Here is a 20,800-nt window from a genome sequence, read left to right on the forward strand (position 1 = left end):
CCAAAAGTCTGGAAATCAACTACCTTTCTTGCCTGGCTGAGGTAGGGTCTCTTTCTTAAAGGCCAGATGAATTCATTGACATAGGGCTGGAGGCGTTTGTATTCCCATTTCAAAGACTTGTATGTACCGGTCTGCGCTTCACTGACGTTTCCACTCTCCTGTTCCGCAAGATGTTAATTACCCATTAAGTCCCTGGTGTGAGACATTGAATCTCTGGCCCTTTAAATGGGGGCGTGGTGTAGGGGGGCGGACCGCCCAGGAGTGACAAGAGTGCGGGGAAGAAAGCGGAAGCGTGGCCATCAGTGGTGTAGACTGCGCATGCGTGAGGCTGGAGCCAGGGGGCGGGGTCACGTGGGCCGCGGGTCCTGGGCTGGAATGGCCGCGAGCGCAGGTAAAGAATCTCCTGGGAGCGGGCCAGCGGGGTGGGGACTGCAGTGAGGGGCTGTCCCCCTGGCGGGAGGAGAACGCGCCGGGTTTCTGAGCCTCGGCCCTTTCCCCCGCGCGGTGGCGCGGCCCTGGAGTGACTGACGGAGCAGCCCCAGGCTGACTAACTGGACTGGGGCCCACGAGCTCGGCAGGGTTGACACTGGGGCGGAGAGGCGTGTCCGGCGTTTGGCCTGGAATTGGCTTAGGCGGTTTACACTTGTTCCTAACAAAGGTGAGGCCGAGGGACAGGTGCACCCGCTTCTCCTGATTGTGAGACTAGGCGGCGGGTGATCACCCTCCCCCGAATGAAACAGATGTGCAATCCGCCTTTCAGGCCCCTGGTACAGGTGTAGGCTACTTTGTCTCTTGAAGGTTGGGACAAGTGTGCTCCCCAAGTGTGGGGCCAGGGCTTAGATGAGGTGTCCACCTCTTAGGATTGATGTGCACCCTGTGAGGCTGGTTCCAGTTGTCTCTGCCTGCAAGTGTGCTCCCGAGTGAGGGCAGCAGGAGGACAGGTGGGTCTGTAAAGTTTGAGGCCACTCCTGTGTCCTGTTGTGTTCTCCCAAGTGTGGTATCTGGGGAAAGAGGGAAACAGAGCTGCCTCAAGTGTTTGGGTGTGCTTCAAAGGGAGGGTAGGGTGTGATGAAGTAGGGTCAGCTAGGGAGGTTCCATGGCCATGGGCTGTCAGGAAGAGCTGGGAACCTTCTTCAACTAGGCATGCCTCTTCCATAACCTCCTAATATTAGACTCATGCTAGAAATGGACAGGAAGGCTTGTGTCCTCTGCATGCCCACCGTCTACCACACTCTTCCCTCCCCCCCCCCCCCCCATAAAAAGAAAACACAAGCAAAACAATCATGGAGGTTGACTTGTGGCACCACCTCTCCTTCAGATGTCTGTGATTGAGAGGTAGTTAATTACATGTCAGGTGTGTGTGTGTTTGAAGTCTAATACAAATGGGGATGGAGAATCTACATGTTTGTGGAAGACATGGGTTTGCTTATGGTTAACTTTAAGGAGAGAGTAAATGGATACCGAATCCTCTGTCAACAGGTGGTCTGTTCCATAGAACCAGGGAAATTCTGGTTGAACTATTGAGCTTCATACGTTAAAGAGACATGTGAAAAAATTCTTTCTAGAGCGCTAAGATAATAGTATGTTGATTATCCTTTATATATTTTCTTTGCACCTGGACCAGCATCAGCAGATGGATGTTTTTTGTCTTCGGAATATTGAAGCTTCTCGGCACTTTATAGCCGTTTGTCACTCTTTTATAGAGATGTCAACCATTGTGATACCAAATGTCAGTTATGTAGGTGAATTAAAAGTAAGGCGTTTTCAACTTAAGGAAGTATGTTTAACTTTCCATCTGTTTCTACTTTTCACAGCGGTTAGATAGTGTCTTGATTCACAGCGTCAGGTGTAATCTATATATAGATATAGACTCGAACTGTTCGAGTCTTAATTGAATCTTGAATTAATGTTTGAATTATCTTCATTTCTGTGTAACAGCCCCTGTGTTAACATCTTCCCAGAACAAAGAGAAAACTCCTACCTTCAGTATTTACAGATTCCAGGGAAGGATAGTGATTGGCTGAACGGATACCAGAATGTCATGTCCTACTCTTCCGGCTAGGTTGGAGTGTAGGACGAGCAGTTTTCCAAAGGAAAGATGTTGAAGGGATGTTTTAACCATAATCAAATTTGTTTTTCTTCTGTGGTTCAGTAAGAAGTTTCCTTTTGCTCTTAAAAAAAAAAAATCTCTTGTGATTCCACATCCTTCTCGACCCCCTAACCAAGAGAAATTGAGATGACAATTAATTGGGAGCTAATTAAGATGAGTGGGAGGGAAGGCTACCATCTACTCAGCCTACAACGAAATGGAATCCTATCTTCTGTGCATTTAACTGAAAAGAATTCACTCGTACCAATTTAGGAAAGAAGAAAGGGGAATATATTTCAGTCTACACAAAGCCCATGTACTTCTTAGGAGAAGTTCTCTAAGGGTGGGGTGGGTCTTTGAAGAGTAATTCTTATAATACTAAGGGCCTACTGGAAGCTGGAAAGAAGTGATTTTTTTTCCTGTCTCATTTCACTTATCACCTCTGTACACATTGATACAAAATTGATGAATAATATTAGGGTTTATGCATAATATAGATGTTTGTAGACATGGATCTTACCATTATTTTGTATATTATGATAGGGATTAGTTTTTTCTTATTTATTTATTTTTAAAGCTTTTCATTTTTTTTTTAATGTTTATTTATTTTTGAGACAGAGAGAGACAGAGCATGAACGGAGGAGGGTCAGAGAGAGAGGGAGACACAGAATCTGAAACAGTCTCCAGGCTCTGAGCTGTCAGCACAGAGCCCGACGTGGGGCTCGAACTCACAGACCGTGAGATCATGACCTGAGCAGAAGTCAGATGCTTAACCGACTGAGCCACCCAGGCGCTCCAGTTTTTTCTTTTTTAGAATGTGGCACCTTGAAGGTTGTGCCTGATGGTTCATAGCAGTAACTTAGCACCATGCTCAGACAGAGCGTGAGCAGGGGAGGGGCAGAGAGAGAGGGAGACACAGAATCTGAAGCAGGCTCCAGGCTCCGAATTGTTAGCACAGAACCTTATGTGGGGCTCGAACTCACAAACTGTAAGATCATGACCTGAGCCGAAGCCGGACGCTTAACCGACTGAGCCACCCAGGTGCCCCCCTCACTTTTTTTTTTAACATTTGTTGTTCTATATGTATTTCCTAAGTTTTAAATAACCACTCTTCTCATTTAGACATTTAACCAAGAGAAGAGAAAGGGAAACAGGTTTGGGCTTTTTCATAGTGGCTGCTCTGAGCATTGTGGGCTTAAATGTGCCTATTCTTGGAAAGAAACTCGAGCCAAATATGCATCTCATCTGAGTGTATAGTAGCATTGTGTCTAACAGAGGGTCTGTTTCTGAAGTCCATGAGTAAGGTGAAACTTGAGTACTCCTGAAAAATACCTGGGAGGGAGTCTCCCAGGTTGGAGACCTGTCTCTCAGGAAGTGCAACGCAGCCAGTTTTTCCTCCATGTTGGAACAGCATGCTATTTGTTATTTTGGGCACAGATGAAATGGATCACTTATGTACAAGGCATTCAAGAACTGAGACCAAAAGGGCAGCAGATATCCATCTCCTGTCGCGTGCTCACCCTGAAGTGTATAGTATTGGGTGGAATGGTGTGCAGAGTCCCCATGTATTTGTGAATCATTTTTTTTTCTTTCTCTTTGCTGAAGATAATAGTTGAATTCCTGTAAACAGAATGGACATAGGATGCATCTCCATTGTTTTCATCTTGGTTTTGTAGTCTGAGTTAATGTAAAAGAACACAAAACACATGAAATTGTGGAGTTTGTGTCATGTCATACATGAACTAAATGATCATTTTTTAAAAAGCAGTGTTACGGATTTTTAAAAATCTCACCTAGATGCAAAGAATGGCACTTGCAAGGTGGGAGGCTTTGGGGGTAGAATGACTAACCATATCTTATTTTGAATGACCAGAACTGCTATTTGGGGCACTAGAAGCCAGTGATGCAGTGTTGCTTGGCTGCTTATTGGCGGGGGGGGGGGGGGGGGGGGGGGTGTTGGGTAGGGATTGAGGAGAGGGGGGAAGGATTGATGGGTTGATTAGCATTGGGAATACATTGGTGAACAAGGTAGATCTGGTCTTTGCTCTCCTGGAACCTGCATTCCTTTCCTTCCTGAGGGAAGGGAATCACGGTTCAGACACTGAAACAAAGATTGCAATGTGACAAGTTTAGTGAAAGAGGAGAACAATGTTATAGGTGCATATTAACAGGGAACCTGGTTTAGTTGAGCAGGACAAAAAAAGTCTTTTTGAGGAAGCAACGTTTTAGCTGATATCTGAGGGATGAATATGATCAACAGTAGTTGACAAGCCTGATTACAGAAAGGTAGAGCTCAATTATAACTTGGCTTACTATGGCACAGATTCCTATAGGCTGTGAGTCAAATAACAATTATAGGTAATAAAACTGATACATTTAATTTGCAACACAGGTTAGTTAGTCCTGTCTTCCAATTCTTGTGTTAATCAGCAAATATTTATTGAATGTCTATATAGCTATGTAACTCCGTGAGCCTACTGATGTGGAGTATACAAAGAAGCCTGGCTTCACTTCTGTTGGGGACAAAAGACATAGTCACATGGTAAGTTAATGAATCAATATGAGGAAAGCGCCAAGGCACTGTTGTAAAGAAGACATGGATTCTGGATTCAGAGGATGCTTAGGGAAGGGAGGAAAGAAGGAACTTAGATAAATGGAGAGGAAAAGGAAAGGGCAGGTGAACTAGCACGAGCAGACATGGAGGGAAAGGGGAAGCTCTTCTTGAAGGACTCTGACTACAGGTTACCTTTTGTTGTAAAGGAAGGTAGGGTCAGCTCATGTGATATCTGGAATCCTAGGCTTAGATTTTGGAATTTCATACGGTAGGCATTGGGGAGCTGTTCAGAATGAGTCCATTTACTAGAGAAAGAGCACAGAAAACAAATAGAAGTTAATCCTCTATTGTATTTTTCTTCACAAACAAACCACAAGAAGACAAAGCAAAACAAAGCCATGAAAGAAGAGAAATACTTAGATTGGGAAAGCTGGAAACAAAGTTGGAATGTAAAATTGTTTCCATACCATGATTTCGTGATACCTTTCTGGGGCTACAGTAAGTTATAAAAAGAAAACAGAACTTGATTCGATTTCATCATAATGTGAAAAGTGTCTCATATGACACTTTTAGGAGGAAAGGAATGTCAGTGAATTAAATAGGATCCTGGAATTTGAAAACAGTTGGGAAGGTCTGCCGAGGTGAAAACAAAACCGTGACAACAAAAAAAAAACTGGTCAAAGAGTTTCATAGTCACCCTGCCTAATATAGGTTACATTCTAGAGTTCTTATTCAGTTAACCAGGGTTGAAATGGGGTCATTGCTGTTTATATGATACATATATTTATTTTTAAATGATCCTTGAATCTATTATTACTTGGTAGGGAATAACCTTATTAGTTAAGAGGGAATAGCCTTGAGAACTGTCAAGATGTCAGATAATCTTAAATCAGAACTATTAAAATGTTAGTTTATCAGGACTCAGAAGATGACAGCATACTGGGTAATCATGATTTTATGATATTTCCTGTCAGAGTAATGTGACTTCATTCTGGGAGAGACTAAGAAACAATTGATTTTACCTATTGTGTTGTCTGCAGGTACTGTCTGACTTGGCATCTCCTTAAGAGCTATAGAAACACTAGATTGCAGGATGGTTGGGTGGAAAGCTAGTTGTAGAATTTAGTCTTGAAAGGAAATTATCAGTAGTACTGGAATATCACTTAAGTGATATCTGTAGGCAGTGTCTGCATCATGTGTAATAGGAAGCGTCATATATTAAGCATTTCATCATTGGTCTGCATATTGGAATGAAGAGCTTGCTCAATAAATATTTGGGGACACAAACTCATGAGGGAGGGATTAGTATTTCAGAATATTGGCAATGTGACCAGAAACAAAATAGTTGAAGTTTGATAGTATATTCATTTCTTTCTTTCTTTTTTTTCTTTTTATTAAAAAAAAAATTTTTTTTTTTAGTGTTTATTTATTCTTGAGACAGAGACAGAGTGTGAACAGGGGAGGGGCAGAGAGAGAGGGAGACACATAATCTGAAACAGGCTCCAGGCTCTGAGCTGTCAGCACAGAACCCGACGCGGGGTTCGAACCCATGAACTGTGAGATCATGACCTGAGCCGAAGTGGGATGCTTAACCGATTGAGCCACCCAGGTGCCCCTCTTTTTTTTAATTTTTAAATGTTTATTTAATTTTGAGAGAGAGAGACAGAGCAGGAGTGGGGGAAGAGCAGAGAGAGAGGGAGATACAGAATGGGAAGCAGGCTCCAGGCTCTGAACTGTCAGCACAGAGCCTGATGCAGGGCTTGAACCCATAAACTGTGAGATCATGACCTGAACCGAAGTCAGCTGCGTATCCAACTGAGCCACCCAGGCACCCGGATAGTGTATTCATTTCTTATTCCTGCTGTAACAAATTACCCCAAATGTAGCTTAAAACACAGATTTATCATTTTACAGTTCTTTAGTTCACGAGAGCAGCACTGCTCTTACTAGGCCAAGATCAAGCTGTGCAGGGCTGGGGTCCTTCTAGAGGCTCTGGGAGAGAATCCATTTCTGCCTTCTGCAGCTTCTAGAGACTGCCTAAATTCTTTGACTGCTGGCATCCTCCCTCCTCCTTCAAAGCCTGCAACACAACGTCTCTGTGACCCTGCTTTTATTGTCTTATCTCTTTCTCTGACACACTCTTCTGTCTCCCTCTTCCACTTTTTAAGACCCTCATTGAGCCAACATGGCTCATCCTGGATAATCTCCCCAAGTCAAGATCTTCATTTTATCACCTCTGTGAAGTTCCTTTGGCCATTTAAGGTAACAGAGTCATAGGTTCTGGAGATCAGGACAGACATCACTGGGTATTTTACTTACCGCAGGTAGATTCAAGCACAGCTCAATTTCTAAAAAATTGGACTCCTTTTTTAAAGAAAATCTGAGCATGGTGACCTTTTGTTTCCTAGGTCTATTTGGGTTGCATAAATTTGCTCACTAACATAAAAGTGTAATTGCTGGGGGCGCCTGGGTGGCGCAGTCGGTTAAGCGTCCGACTTCAGCCAGGTCACGATCTCACGGTCCGTGAGTTCGAGCCCCGCATCAGGCTCTGGGCTGATGGCTCAGAGCCTGGAGCCTGGTTCCGATTCTGTGTCTCCCTCTCTCTCTGCCCCTCCCCCGTTCATGCTCTGTCTCTCTCTGTCCCAAAAATAAATAAACGTTGAAAAAAAAATTAAAAAAAAAAGTGTAATTGCTGGTAACTGATAAAAGAGGAAGTTGATGTAAAAGCACAGATTTATTTATTTATTTATTTATTTATTTGAGAGAGAGAGAGAGAGAGAGAGCCTGCAAGTGAGTGTGAGCTGGGGAGAGGGGCAGAGGGAGAGAGAGAGAATCCCAAGCAGGCTCTACACTCTACACAGAGCCTGATGTGGGGCTTAATCCTAGGACTCTGAGATCATGACCTGAGCTGAAATCACGAGTCGGATACTCAACCAACTGAGCCACCTAGACACCCCTAAAAGCACAATTGTAGAATGAATTAGTAGTATATGACAATTATTATAATAATTAAACGTTTTTCCTGAAGGGTCTCTGATGCTTTACTGGGGGCTGTACTAGTCTTAGATAAAACCCTTAACATTAAGCTCATAAAGAAACTTCTGAGAGCAGAAGTAAGTGTACTCTTCCAGTGAGGTATCCTTATGATAAGCTTAACACTGGCCAGACTGTTACAGAAGTACTGGATATTGTTTCAGGATGTTTAGCTCTGGAAGAATTTGGAAATCTTGAGGAAATTTTAAATGATAATAGCTAGTATTTCTTGAAAACCTATTCTGTGTCCAGGCATTATTCTAAATGCTTTATAGTCATAATCTAATATATTCCTCACAGTAGCTCTGCAAAATAGGTAGCTGCATTCCTAAAAGTCAGGACTCTCCATTGTAAGTTAAAAAAAAAAAAAAAGAGTTGGGAGAGTATGCTGGCTTATAGAGCCAAACCACCAGAAGACTGTGGCTAGAGCGAACATCATACAAGACTGGAATAAGGGGGCCTGAGTGGTATCAGGACACCCCTTCCTCATCTTCTCTGGTTCTTTTTGTAGGTTGATTTTATTATTGTTAGAGAATCTGTTTCTAGGATGTAAATTGAGTCCATAGTGGTGGATCTCCAGTGGCATTTATAGTATGTGTTTAGTTGATATGTATTGAATAAATGATCTCCTTTTCTGCAGAACAGGGTGGGGTGTAGGGTGGGGGTGCTGCTCAGCCTTACTATTCATTGTTTAGAACACAGTGGAAGCAGCTTTTCCTCACTGGTTCCATTTTAATGAATCCCCCTGAAGCACTCTGGCTGCATTATGCAGTCTCTGTTACTAGGGGAGTTTTGATTGGCAGCCTCCACAAGAACCACATGGTTTGAAGGAGCCCTTCCTCCAACAAGAGGTGCTGTTATGGGCAAAAACATATATGGCCACGATATTTCATATTCCAAGATATAGAAATAGAGTGGCTCAGGGGCGCCTGGGTGGCGCAGTCGGTTAAGCGTCCGACTTCAGCCAGGTCACGATCTCGCGGTCCGTGAGTTCGAGCCTCGCGTCGGGCTCTGGGCTGATGGCTCAGAGCCTGGAGCCTGCTTCCGATTCTGTGTCTCCCTCTCTCTCTGCCCCTCCCCCGTTCATGCTCTGTCTCTCTCTGTCCCAAAATAAATAAACATTGAAAAAAAAAATTAAAAAAAAAAAAAAAAAAGAAATAGAGTGGCTCAGAAAGGGTAGACAAATTAGCCAGGGTCACAGATTGGAGCTGGTAAAGCCCAAAGCCAAACCTGATTTTAATGGACTGTTTGGCTTATGTTCTTTCCACTTTGCCAGCATATCACAATAATAGGAACTTGGTGAAGTGAAGGTTGAAAGTGGAGTAGGGTAGCATGGCAAGATGGTACTCTTTGTTTAGGGGATGCTTGATTACTTGAAACTTCTTGAATGTGGTATTGGTGTTCATAGATGCTGAGCTGCCCTGAGAACCTCTTAACTAATACCAGATAGGAGATATAAAAAAAGAGCCAGAAAAAAAATTGTTTTCCTTTGTGAGTTGTTTTAGAAAGACGAATGTGAAGAGTGAAATATTTTAGGTTATTAAATCATTTAAATCAAAGTGTTTTTTTTTGGGGGGGGGGCTATTGTCTTTTCCATTCTTTTTTTTAATGTGTAAGGATAAAACTTAATAACTGTCCTCAGGAATCACTGAATGTGTATTAGATTGTGCATGTTTGCGAACATTCCTTGACTAATTGTAATCATTTTTCCTAAGTGGAGCAAATACGAGAGAACCTTATTAACAAGGAATTTGTCATGAGTCAATTCAGTACTCTTCGAAGAAAGTCATATTATTGTTAATATTGCTTCTGCCCTTGGCTCATTGCAAAAGGGGAAATATGTTTAGTACCTGAGATTGGAAAGCTACTTTCAAATGTTGCCAGATACAGAGTGCCCTCACTTATGTCTTCTAGGAATGTATTTGATATCATGTGTTTGTAGAACAGAGCTTTAGTCTATCTTCTGTAACATGTGAAAGAAATTAGTCTGTATTTGGTAATATACCAAATGTACTAGCAAGAAAAATTGGTTTCAGCTCTTGAAAAATCTGTCTTCATGAGTCTACATGTCTTACATATAGTAGTTACTCGTTTCTTTTAATCTGATAAAAATGAAACTTGGAACAAAGTGAAATTCATCATCAGTACTAAAAAACAATGAGCCTAGTTGGATAAAATTGTCAGTGAATTTTAGGCATTAAAAAAAAACAACAGCAACTAATTTTCAACTCTATTTTATTTTTTTAAAAAGCTTATTTATTGGGGTACCTGGGTGGCTCAGTTGGTTAAGCCAACTGTTGATGGATGCCAACAACAAAACTGATGTGTATGCTTTTCTCCAGGGGAACTGGAGTTTTATGGGGTTTAGGAGTGTAAAGTGGGGGGGGGGTGGTTAATTGCAGTTCTTGGCACCAATTTACCCTTATTCTCTTAAAACATAAATCTGTTTGGTCCCAAGTCTAGTGGCTGAACTTATCCCAAGTCTATCACTGTCACCAGACTTAATGACTTTGGGTGGTGGACCCCTTCCCAGACTCCGTAGTGAGATATGTCTCCTCTGTGCTTCCATAGAAGCTCTTCCCCAGTATCATACCTCAAACCGTAGGATTGATTTCTCTTTGCTTCACAGTCAGGTGATTGAATGAAGAATCCATTTCCACACAAGTCTAACCAAGTACATCTTTGAAATGTCCAATTGATGAAATCTAAATGATGTATATTTTTTTCTTTTTAAAAAGAGATCAGATCATTCAGGTCATCATGATCTAAGGCCAAAAATCGAAACAAAACAAACAAAAACTTGCTTGGATTGACTGAACTACAATTACTATAAGTAAATATGGAAAACGAACCAGACCATGAAAATGTGGAACAGAGCCTTTGTGCCAAGACTACAGAAGAAGAACTGAATAAGTCTTTCAATCTTGAAGCTTCGCTTTCAAAATTTTCTTACATAGATCTGGACAAGGAACTGGAGTTCAAAAATGATCTGGTAAAAATTCAACTTTTGTCAAATGATGTTATTTAACCAGAACGTTGGTTAGAGTTAGAACCTAAAGACTTTTTATCATTTTCACATGAATTAGTAGAAGTCTATGAACAGGTTTATGAGATCATATCAGTCTTCGTTTGTGTACATTTACCATTTATGAAACACTTTTAACCTATGTTCTCATTCGAGCTTCACACACTCTGATAAGCCACTTCATAGAGGAAGAAACTGAAGTACAGCTGACTATGTTAACTAGATGCTCAAGGTCACAGAGCTAGTGGTAGGTTTAGAAATCTTATGAAGTGACTTTCCTCCCATTGATTTGATATTAATAAGTTTTTGTGACCAGGAGAATATTTAATGGCAATTTGTTTGACCTAATCATTTCTCACCATAATTTATGAAATAACTAAGAAATGCAATGTCAGACCTTTGTATATTGCTTATGATGTTGTACATTGTTCTGTATATTGCTTTTTACACTTAGAAAATTGGGGCTTGTTGTAAGACATGCTGTTTTATACTATTTAAGAATGCAGATGCCTGAATCCTTGAACAGAAGCTTTCTGGAAAGGGCTGTCAGGATGTTGCAGTTACTGCATATTTGTTTTTAATAACCACTGAATATGTGGATAGGAGAGGAAACAATTCTGTAGTCTTTTGACCTTATTAACGTGGACTATTGGGTTGGTGCTCTGCGTGATCAGTTTGTTGGTATGTTTATCTCTTTAATTGGTAATGGTTCTAATAAATTAAAGCACTCCCACAATTCTAAGAGGAGAGCAGCATTATATGAGCATTAGTTTCTTTTCTCTATTTAGATTGATGACAAGGAATTTGATATTCCTCAAGTTGATACGCCTCCAACACTGGAAAGCATACTCAATGAGGTAAGTATGTATTAATGATCATTGTCATTTTATGGAATTGATTTTAATGCTTTTGGATTAATTATAGTGTATGTATCTAGATCTGCACTGTCCAGTATGGGAGCCACTAGTCACATGGAGCAATTTAGATTTAAATTAATTATAGTTCAATAAAAATGAAAAATTCAATCTCTCAGTTGTGCAAGGTGTATTTTAGGTGCTCAGTTGCCCCATGTGGCTAGTGGCTACTAAGGTGGACAGAACAGATACAGAATATTTCCATTGTTGCAGAAAGTTCTGTTGGACAGTGCTCACCTAGATTATGAACTTCTCAAGGGCAGAAGCCGTGTCTTTTCATGCCTGTGCCAAGTACAATGCCTCATACTTGGTAGATTTGAAAAAATGTTTTATGAAGCAAGCTAAAATACTAAATTCGTGTCACTCTGGAGCTTTGTATAATGTTTCGATAATGTCCTCTCTATGAGTGATACTCAACCCATCCTCTGATAGTAGAGAGCAGCTGCAGCCTTGAAGTGCACCTCATCACTCTTCTGTGTAAAGAAAACAAAACTTGCACAGTTTGTCTTATGGGTGCCATCTTTGTTAAAAAGTTTGTCAGAGTTTTGAAATGATGTTACTTTCTGAATTAGCGGATCATAAAGACTTTATAAAGGAGCTTGGTGGCAGTAACATGTTGGTGAAGTATGTGAGTTTTTATGTACCTTGTGTCTGCTGACAGTTCTTTAACTCTGTCTTCTTGATCTTTTAAAAACTTGCTTAAGACTCCTCTCGGAGGTTTTAGGTTCTAATACAAGAAAGATTTTTTAAGTGTGTTAATCTACTTCAGATCCATAGTTTTCTAAAAGATAACGGTGCATAGGTTCCCCCAAAGAAATGCCCACTGATCCCATAGCTTTGAATAAGTTGAGTCTTGGTTTTTGTTACTTTTTTACCTATACTTTTGGGGTTATAGGCAACACTTTGTAGGATGTGAACTACTTTCTCTGTGAATTGTATCTTTTATTTTTCTTGTATGACTTTGATATCTATTTTTTGCATCAGTTTGATATTGCTGTTACTTTGAATATATTTTAACTTCAAAAATGTATGATCTGTGCTAAGACTTAAACATTTTAAACTCTGACAAGGCTTTGGTAAATGAAAGATTAACCAATTAGAGTGATATTTATTGCTTTCTAATAGGAAATCTTTCATTTAGAGATGAAGAGCGTAATCTTAGTCATTTTTGTTAACATCTTAATCACATCCTCATTTCACTAAGTGTGAAATAAAAGTAATATTAGAACGTTGTGTATAAAGCCATATTTAATCATATTTGTGCACAAATGGCGAAGAAAATGCTCATGAATGAAACAGGTTCATAATGAAGAAAAACCATCTTTGCACAATTTACTTATCTATAAGTAACAGTAAGTACAGTCATTAGTGGCGTACTGAGAAGATAATACTGTTATCATCCTCAGTAGTAATTTGGGTGCCTCAGGTATTTGGGTCATAGTGTTAGATGCCAGGATTATAAAATGTTGTATGACTGTCTCTGACTTTGGGAGAGACATAGGACTGCAATTTGGCTAGCCTTCACACTTCCAAGGAGCTAGGCAGGTGGATAAGTGAAAGTAAAAATAAAATTTAAGTTGTAGAACATTATGAAGACTACAGGGGGAGAAAGTATTAAAATGATTTTAGAAAAGGACAAAATGGAAAGGGCAAAAATGCAAAGTATAAGTAAGCACTTGCTCCAGGATATGTGATATGTGGGTGTACATATTCAGTAATGTTCATTAATGTCAACCTGAAGAGAAGCTGGGAAGAAATGGGCATCCAAGATATGTTATAGGATGGAAAGTTAGAGATTATTGAGATATCCTAAATCTCAGAATTTAGGGTATGAAATAATGTTACTAGGCCTTGTCATTATTTGAAACTGTGCTCCCTCTGAGGTTTTTAATTGTGAAATTCCATTCTTTCACCATAGCCGCCTGCCCACCTCCCCACCTCCCCACCTTTTTCTTCCGTTAAACCTATTTTTTGGCCTAATCAGGACCAAGTCTCTTCATCCTTCCTAGTCTTCCAGTCTGGGAAATTCCTGCTTCACTTCATTACTACAGTGCAGCCAGAAATTGATTTTGAACTTTTTATTGAAGTGTAACATATATATAGAAAAAGTGCACAAATTGTAAGTGTATAGTTTGGTGAATTTTCACAAATTGAATACTCTGTGCAGCTAGAATCCAGATGAAGAAATAAAACATCACTAACACCCCAGAACCTCTTCTTGTGCCCCTTGAGTACCTAAGCCGAGGATAATCACAGTTCTAACTTCTAGCATTGATCAGCTTGCCTGCTTTAAACTTCATATAAATGGAATTATACAGTATGTGCTTTTGTGTGTCTGATCTGTTTTCCTCCATATTTTATTAGATTCACTCATATTTTTGTATGTAATTATTCATTCCCATACATAAAACTCTTTATATTATGTGTATACCATTGTTCATTCTACTTTTGATGGGCATTTGTATAATATCTAATTTCTGGCTACTATGAAAAGTTGCTGTGAATATTCTTATTCATGTCTTTAGGTATATTTATACACATATATAGGGGCGCCTGGGTGGCTCAGTCGGTTGAGCGGCAGACTTCGGCCCAGGTCATGATCTCGCGGTCCGTGAGTTCAAGCCCCGCGTCAGGCTCTGTGCTGACAGCTCAGAGCCTGGAGCCCGTTTCAGATTCTGTGTCTCCCTCTCTATGGCCCTCCCCCATTCATGCTTTGTCTCTCTCTGTCTCAAAAATAAATAAACGCTAAAAAAAAAAAAATTTTATACACACATATATATACACACACATTTCTGTTATATGCTTAGGAATAGAATTTCTAGGTCGTCAGATACAGGTATGTTCAGCTTTAGTAGATATTGCCCCAGGTATTGTTTTTATGTTTATTTCTTTTTGAGAGAGAGAGAGAGAGAGAGAGTGCAAGTGGGGGAAGGGCAGAGAGAGAGAGAGACAGAGGATCTGAAGTGGCCTCTGTGCTGACAGCAGCGAGCCCAATGTGGGCCTCTAACTAACAAACTGTGAGGTCATGACCGGAGCCGAAATCGGACACTCAGCCCACTGAGCTGAGTGCCCCGCCTTAGGTTTTTTTAGAGTGGTTGGAATAATACATACTTCCAGCAGCAGTATATGAGAGTGCTGAATACCGTAACCTCATCAACTTTTGAATTTTCTCTTTTTCACTGTATCCATGTACAGTGGTATCACATCATTGTTTTAATCTGAATTTCTCTCTTTGAAGACTGATGAAATTGGGTATTTTGACATAGGTTTTGGGCTTTTGGATATCTCTTTTGTGAATTGCCTTTTCATGTCTTTTGCTCACTTTTTTTTTTTTTAAGCTTACAGGAGTTCTTTTAAAAAATTTTTTTAAAGTTTATGTTGAGAGAGACAGGCAGCATGAGCAGGGGAGGGGAAGAGAGCGAAGGAAAGAGAGAGAATCCCAAGCAGGCTCTACCCTGCCAATGCAGAGCCTGATGTGGGGCTCGAACTCTTGAAACCGTAAACTCATGATCTGAGCTGAAACCAAGAGTCAGATGCTTAAACGACTGAGCCACCCAGGCACCCTGTAGGAGTTCTTTACATGTGATGTATATAGGTCCTTTATTAGGTATATGTATTACAAATATCTTCTTCCATTCTGTGGGTTACTTTTTCACTCTTTTAATGGTTTCTTTTGATGAGCAGAAGTTCTTAATGTAGTTCAGCTTATTTTGGTTTTCTGTTATGGTTAGTGTTTTTGTGTGTCTTGTTTTGAGAAAATTTTGAAAATTCTGAGGTCATGATGATACTATCTTGTTTTAATATCTTTATTGTTCTACCTTTTAAACTTTGGTCTGTGATTCATGTGGAATTTTTTGTGTGTGATGGTGTGAGGTATGAGCCAGCACCATTTACTGAAAAAAAATATTCTTTTCTGTGGTGTCACTTTTGTTTTAAATCAGGTGATCATTTTTGTGTGGGTCTGATTCCATTGGTCTTTCTATACTTGCCCTAATACCACATTCTAATGTTTGTTATGATAGGTCTTGATAACTAGTAGTTTCAAATCTTTGGTGTTGTTCTTCAAGGTTGCCTTGCTTATTCTTGGTCTTCTGCATCATGTAAATTTTAGAATCACTTTATTAGTTTACACATACAGACACACAGACACACAATGAAATTTGAAAGGATTATGTAGATTTTATGCATCAGTGTGGGAAAATTAATATCTGCTGTGTAGTTAGTAGTTTTAAATTCAGCCTTATTGATAAGCTCAGTTCTCTTCTTTCATTTTTTCTTTCATGTGTTTTGTAAGTCCTCAGCCCTGGCTTCATTTAATGGATCTGTTTTCTTTAATTACATCCTCAGGGTGCTTAAGAAAATCAGGTAAGATTCTGATTAGCCCTCTTGCTTCTTGGTGCTGCAGTTCTAATTTTTGAGTTCTTCCCTTTCCTTTCCTAAGGCAGTTGTCCCACCTCTGTCCGGCTCTCAAGAGACCATCTCTCCTTGTGGTTCTAATCTTGTTCTTAGCAGGTGTGTGTGTATGTGTGTAGATATATGAAAAGCAGTTGGCAATATGGGCCTGAACCTCAAGAGAAATGTTGATACTGAAGATGCAGATTTTGGAGTCATTAGCATGACATAGTACTTCAAGCTATAAATATGGATTAGCTTGCTCATATAGAAAGTATGTGAGGTAGGAAGAGAGCTAAGAATATAATCCCAGGGAATAGCATGATTTAAAGGTTTGGCTGAGTAGAAAATAGAGAACATGACTGGTAGAAGAGGCCTCGTAAGTTGGGAGGAGTAGCAGAAAAGGGATGCACTGGAAGCCAAGGGAAGAGAAAGTTCCAAGAAGTAGGGAGGGAATGGTTGTAGTGTTAAATGATGCCAAGGGGACAAGGGCACGTTACCTGAAAATAGGCCTGTGAATTTGGCTGGTAACTTCAGCAAAGGTAGTAGTGGCTAGCAATGGTGGAGAAAGTGGAGATAATGAGTTTTAATGGAAATGGTAAGGCAGAACATAGTCCAGCTGAAAGAGGAGTATGATCAGAACATTTTTCTTTAATGTCTGTTGCTCAGAATCAACCTGTTCAAAGCTGAACTCCTCATTCTGCTTTATCTGCTATTCTGCTTTTTATCTCATAAGTATTACCTTTTGCCTAGTTGTTCAAGCTAGAAACCTTGGAATCCTCTTTGATTTCTCCCTGACATCCCCACCTCCCATGCCCTGCCATTAAATAGTAGTGGGGAGGGGGGGCACCTGGGTGGCTCAGTCCGTTAAGCATCCAGCTTTGGCTCAGGTCATGATCTCACGGTTCATGAGTTCAAGCCCTGCATTGGGCTCTGTGCTGACAGCTCAGAGCCTGGAGCCTGTTTCAGATTCTGCGTCTTCCCCTCTCTCTGACCCTCCTCTGCATGTGTACTCTCTCAAAAATAAATAAACGTTAAAAAAAAAATGGTAGCCAGGGACTTTGGGTTTTCTCAGTAATGTCTCTTTCATTATTCCTTCTCTTGACCTCTTCTGACGAGTTCTTAAGCTCCACTCCCCACCTTTAAAAACATTTTTTTAATGTTTATTATTTATTTTTGAGAGATAAACAGAGTATGAGTGGGCAGAGGCAGAGAGAGAGGGAGCCACAGAATCTGAAACAGGCTCCAGGCTCTGAGCTGTCAGTCCAGAGCCCAACGTGGGGCTCGAACTGACCAGCCCTGAGATCAGGACCTGAGCTGAAGTTGGATGCTTAATGGACTGAGCCACCCAGGCGCCCTCCTCTTTCTTTTCCCTTGACACTGCAATAGCTTTGTTACTGGTTCCTTTTAAATTATTTTTTATTTTTGAGAGAGAGAGAAAGAGTGCGTGCGTGTGCGTGGGGGTGGGGGTGGGGTGCAGAGAGAGAGGGAGATACAGAATCCGAAGCAGGCTCCAGGTACTGAACTGTCAGCACAGAGCCCGATGTGGGGCTCGAACCCACAAGACACGAGATTATGACCTCAGCTGAAGTCAGATGTTTAACCAACTGAGCCACCCAGGTGCCCCTACCTTGTTACAGGTTCTTAATAGTTTCTTTGTCTCAGTTTCCCTGACTACACTCATCCATCTTCCTGCTGCCCCATTTATTTTTATAAAACGTTGGTCCCATCATGTGTGCCTACTTCTTAAACATCTCGGTTTATTGACTTCCTATTGACTACTCTATACAGTACACTAATTCAGTAAATGAATGAGTAGTAATTATATGCCAGGCATTGTACTGGGCAGTAGGGATATAGTGGTAGACAAGGAGGATATAGGCCCTGCTGTCACTTGGCTCATGGAATATAAAGCTTTTTATAATTTGGTCCTAGCCTATCTTTCTAGGATCACTCTAACTCCTCATAATATTCCAGTCATTTGGGACTTCTTCCTTTTCTAGGAGTAAAATTCACCTTATGAAATCACTGTGTTTGCAGATGCTCTTTCTTTTTTTTTTTTCCACAGTTTTATTTTTTATTTTATTTTTTTTGTTTTTTGTTTTGTTTTTTTTGTTTTAATATGAAATTTATTGTCAAATTGGTTTCCATACAACACCCCGTGCTCATCCCAACAGGTGCCCTCCTCAATGCCTGTCACTTAGTTTTCCCTCCCTCCCGCCCCTCCATCAACCCTCAGTTTATTCTCAGTTTTTAAGGGTCCCTTATGGTTTTCCTAACCCAGAATGCTTTTCTTTTGTTTGTCCTATTTCTCATGGGATACTATTTGTAATCAGGTGGTATTTGTTTTCTTCTAATTAGCTACTGGCTGTTAGTTAACTAGTAAAGCTTATTTACGGGTTTGAATTTTAAGAAGTGTTTTGCTGCTAACAATAATTTGCATAACTGCTTCTGCTGCTTCCTGCTACAAGGAAGAAATTTTTGGAGCGAACTCTTTGTAGAGACAGATATCTATCTAGATTTGGAAATTAATATTCTATGCTTCTCTAGTCAATAACAATGCTTGGAAAAGAGATGAAAAGCAGAAATAAGCATGTGAGCATTTTAGAGAACACATTTATGCTTGTCTGACTTACAGGGTATTTGGAATTGTGAGTTTATTGATCCATATTCTTCCAATTTAGACTGATGATGAAGAGGAGTCTTTTGTTCTGGAGGACCCTACATTGTTAAACATTGATACTGTTGATTCCCACTCCTATGATACTTCGTCTGTGGCAAGTTCAGATAGTGGTGACAGGACCAACTTAAAAAGGTAGGTATTCATGTAAATCACACTGGCATATGGTTGAAATATTTGATCATTTAAAATGTAAATCTCTCTTTGGTGTGGTATGGTCTGCTGAAGCCTTTGCATAGGGAATGGAAGGCCCACTTGGGTGGAAATAATATGCTTATTAGACCCTAAAGATTTTGGCACTACTGAGGGGAGAGAATAATGAAAAGGTGCATGCCATGACCACTGTCCTCTGCACCCTCAGCAGGAAGCCATAATAACAGGCAGGGACTTCCGGAAGCAGTAGAGGCTTCGGAGGAAGCATTGGTCAAACTTGGCACTGTGTCTGTGGTGGAAACATGGAGCTAGGTTCATTTCGTCACCCTGTGCTCTCTGCACTCCCCGCCCCCTTCCTCCCACTCTCAGGTCAGCTCCAGCATTCCTTCATTCCTTTGGAATGGGTTCAGAGGAGAATCACAAAATGATTCAAGATTTGGGAAAAAGATTTCTAACCCTAAATAACTTCATTTTGGCTGCTTTTCACCTTCCAAATTCTTGGAGAGCACATGAAAAGGAAAGAGAAGTGGAGGAAGCATAATGTAAATACTTTATTGAATTCATGTGTAACTTTAATGTTGATAAAGTCATGTGTATTTTTCCTTTCTTAAATGTTGCCTGTATTAGTGTTGTCTTCTTTAGGTTGTCAACTCTTGTTGGATAGGGACCATTGCTGGATATATTTACCTGTTCATCACTATCTCCTACAAATAGATGAATGTTTTTTTTTTTTCCAGCTTTATTGAGATATAACTGATGTATAACATTGGTTAAATGTAACATATACAATGTGATTCTTTGATATACTATGTATTGTGAAATGATTACCACAATAGGGTTAGTTAACACCTTTATTACCTCAGATAATTACCATTTCTGTTGTGGTAAGAACATTTAAAATCTACTCTTTTAGTAATTTTCAAGTATATAATACATTATTGTTAGATAATGCTGTTACATCATGCTGTACATTACATCCCCAGAACTTATCTTACAAGTACAAGGTTGTACCCTTTGACCAACATCTACACTTTTCCTTCACTCCCCAGCTCCTGACAGCTACTGTTCTATTCTGCCTCTATGAGGTAGGCTTTTTAAAATTCCACATGTAAGTGAGATCATATAGTATTTGTCTTTCCCTGTATGACTTATTTCATGTGGCATAAGGCCCTTGAGGTCCGTCCATGTTGTTGCAAATGGTAGGATTTCCTTTTTTTATCATGGCTGAATAATGTGTGTGTGTGTGTGTGTGTGTGTGTGTGTCTGTCTGTCTGTCTCACCTCTTTATCCATTTGTTTGAAGGTGGACACTTAGATTATTTCCATATCTTGGCTCTTGTGAATAATGGTGTAATGAACACAGCAGTGGAGATATCTTTTTGAGATAGTGATTTTTTTTTTTTTGATATATCCTCAGAAGTGGAATTTCTGGATCATATGGTAATTTTATGTTTAATTTTGGGGGTAACCCCTATATTGTTTTCCATAGTGGCTGCCACCAGTACACAAGGATTCTCTTTTCTCAAATCCTCACTAATACTTGTGATCTCTTGTCTTTTTGATAATAGCCATCCCCGTAGGCAGTATCTCATTGTGGTTTTGGTTTGCATTTCCCTGATGGTTAGTGATGCTGAACATTTTTCCATATGCTTTTTGGCCACCTGTGTGTCTTCTTCAGAAAAATGTCTGTTCGGATCCTCTGCCTGTGTTTAACTTCAGTTGTTTGGGTTTTTTTTGCAGTTGAGGTGTAAGAGTTCCGTATGCAGTAGTCTTCCTTTTCCGCTGAGAATACATTCCAAGACTTCCAGTGGATGCTTAAAACTGCAGATAGTACTGAATCCTATATAAATTATGTTTCTTCCTGTAAATACTGCAGATAGCACTGAATCCTATATAAACTATGTTTCTTTTTGTACATACCTACGATAAAGTTTAATTTATAAATTAGGCACAGTAAGAGA

General features: G+C 40.2%; 1 protein-coding gene across 2 annotated transcripts in view; it reads left to right on the forward strand.

Moving 5' to 3' along the window:
• The first annotated feature begins 291 nt into the window (after positions 1-291).
• Positions 292-20,800, forward strand: part of VPS8 (VPS8 subunit of CORVET complex) — a 249,925-nt gene continuing 229,416 nt past the window's right edge. The window contains exons 1-5 of one of the 2 annotated variants that reach the window (XM_047875158.1): positions 324-391; positions 4,546-4,631; positions 10,415-10,668; positions 11,490-11,558; positions 18,692-18,822. In XM_047875158.1, coding sequence (XP_047731114.1) covers positions 10,516-10,668; positions 11,490-11,558; positions 18,692-18,822 — 353 coding nt within the window. In that variant the 5' untranslated portion in view covers positions 324-391; positions 4,546-4,631; positions 10,415-10,515. Of the gene's footprint in view, positions 392-4,545; positions 4,632-10,414; positions 10,669-11,489; positions 11,559-18,691; positions 18,823-20,800 lie in introns of both variants that reach the window. The other variant, XM_047875159.1, reaches the window with a different exon arrangement.

This window comes from Prionailurus viverrinus, chromosome C2 (genome assembly GCF_022837055.1).
Source record: "Prionailurus viverrinus isolate Anna chromosome C2, UM_Priviv_1.0, whole genome shotgun sequence".
Taxonomy (NCBI): domain Eukaryota; kingdom Metazoa; phylum Chordata; class Mammalia; order Carnivora; family Felidae; genus Prionailurus; species Prionailurus viverrinus.